Source organism: Hydractinia symbiolongicarpus, chromosome 13, assembly GCF_029227915.1.
Source record: "Hydractinia symbiolongicarpus strain clone_291-10 chromosome 13, HSymV2.1, whole genome shotgun sequence".
NCBI classification, from domain to species: domain Eukaryota; kingdom Metazoa; phylum Cnidaria; class Hydrozoa; order Anthoathecata; family Hydractiniidae; genus Hydractinia; species Hydractinia symbiolongicarpus.
The window spans coordinates 7,668,137-7,670,257 of record NC_079887.1 but is presented as its reverse complement, the minus strand read 5'-3'; the positions used below and the strand labels follow the sequence as shown (position 1 = coordinate 7,670,257).

General features: G+C 31.0%; 1 protein-coding gene across 1 annotated transcript; it reads right to left on the bottom strand.

Annotated features, from left to right (window-relative positions):
* LOC130623502 (ELMO domain-containing protein 1-like) lies at positions 1-2,121 on the bottom strand. Its single transcript, XM_057438992.1, has one exon. It carries the CDS (start codon positions 1,911-1,913, stop codon positions 1,035-1,037), a length of 879 nt encoding a protein of 292 aa, XP_057294975.1. The 5' UTR covers positions 1,914-2,121; the 3' UTR covers positions 1-1,034.

Here is a 2,121-nt window from a genome sequence, read left to right as displayed (position 1 = left end):
TTTTTGTAAGAATTTTTGTCTATATTGTCCTCAAAACATTTTTATATTTTCTTCGAGGAATTTTATTTATCCTATATACAGTATATATTCAAGACTATAACATGTAACCTCACAGGTATTTTACCTTTCCAAACAAAAGATGACATGACACACTTTGCAGAAATGTTACTTAGCAGATCCAGTGATATATAACCGTTATATCGAGATTCCACTCTAACCATTCGAGTCAGCATTTAACAGGAAAAAGAAACAATGTATATAATGAAGAAGTCAAGTATCGGGAAAATTAAATAAATAATAACACGATAGTTAAAGTCACGTGCTTAATGGCGAAATGGTTTACCTAAAATCTGTTTGTCTGGATCTGTTTCTATTATGTGTCGATTAGAGAAAACAATATAAGGGAGGTTTTGCGTTTTGAATTTTATGCGCAGACTAAATTCGACGATTCTGATCACATTATACCGTTACAAAAAGGGTGAAAAACAAAAAACAATTTATTTTTTGACAATCTACAATTTAAAGAAAAATTAGCAGGATTCTCTTTCGCCAAATATTTTAAGAACCTTCCAAAACAACATTAACTTTTTACATAAGTAATATAGCATACTGTGAGCATATTTTGAGCCTACAACAAGTCTGTTAAACATAGCGTTTCCAAATTTTCATATTCTTAAACAATAAATAGAAATAAATATAGAATGACTTTATTATTATTTTTGAGAATTTAATTACAACCACACATTATATTTTAATGATACTCAAAGAAAGTAAAAAAATAACAACAATATTCAAATAATGCCTATTTTTCAAAAATACATTTTAAAATATATAAATTATTTAAATTCACAATTCATGTTGCTGGCGCTAAAAATAAGCTTTCACACTAAAATACTATGAAATGGCTAAAACCAGTCTTTCCTATCATTGTTTGTAAACTGTGAGAGTAAAGTGTAAACGTTTAAAATATCAGCTCACTTTTCTACATATTTGTTCTGTGCTGCACTGTAGAACTTACCAACACATAAAACCAGTTACCAAGAACCGTTCACAAGTCTTTTGTTTACTTCTTTCATATAATCTTCTTTTATTTCATTAAAAGACATAATATTAGGTGGTTGTCTAAGGACCCAATAATCAGAGAACTCACTAAATATGTCAACAAAAAATCTCTGAAAATGGTTGATTTTATACTCATCGTCCTTCAGATTGTACATATAGCCTTTTAGTTTTCCACTGCGCAGCAGTTCAAATGCAGTACCAGTAAAATTTATTCCCATAATAGCAAAAGAAAAACCATATTTTGGATGTTTTGACTGGCCAAATATTTTCATGCCAGTTTCTGGTGATTTTTCCAACAAAAAAATTAAATTTTTCAAACCTAATATTCCCATTCCTCTAAAATCTGTAGCAGGATTTTTTCCTTGAAAACCAATTTCTGTCCACTTAGAGGTGTAGCGTTCTGGCAACTTTTCATCGCCCTTTAAAAATAACCACAGTTGATGAAGAAGTTCTTCATGTGATTCATTTTCTTCATCATATTTCTGGCTTCTTTCTTGGTCAACCTTCGTGAGTAATGCATTGTATGAAATTATCTTGCATAAAAATTTTGGCATAGCAGATAAAAATTCTAGGTCCTTATCTGGTACAATTCTTTTCAAACGTAATATTGTTTGCAGTGCATTTTTTACTTTCATTTTATCAGCCACAAGGATCCTTCTGATTTCTTCTTGTTTCGAATGATACAGACTGAACTCAACCTCTTGACACTCTCTAAAATCAAATTTATTTGACTGACACAATCTTTCCAGTTCACATTTTCCAGTTATCATTCGTATAATTTGCTTAACAATACTACGTGTCGTTGTTCTATATTTTGAAATTGAATGCAATATTCCCACAATAAAATCCATCCTGGGATGGATTGCCAGGAAACTATAGGTAGCTACGAGTGAAAATATCTGTTTTTTAGATTTAGAAAAGCACGAAAAACAAACAAGCAAAGTGCTGCCAACAGCACAGCCGGCGTAGATTATGTTTTTGAAAAACTGCGTAGTATTTACGAGTGCGTTTTTTGTCTCAGAGTTGCTAATTTGGACAGTTAACAAAAACCGCGCTGTA

Excerpts from the sequence above, each read along its gene's own strand:
- LOC130623502 (XM_057438992.1), bottom strand. The coding sequence starts at position 1,913 with ATGGATTTTATTGTGGGAATATTGCATTCAATTTCAAAATATAGAACA.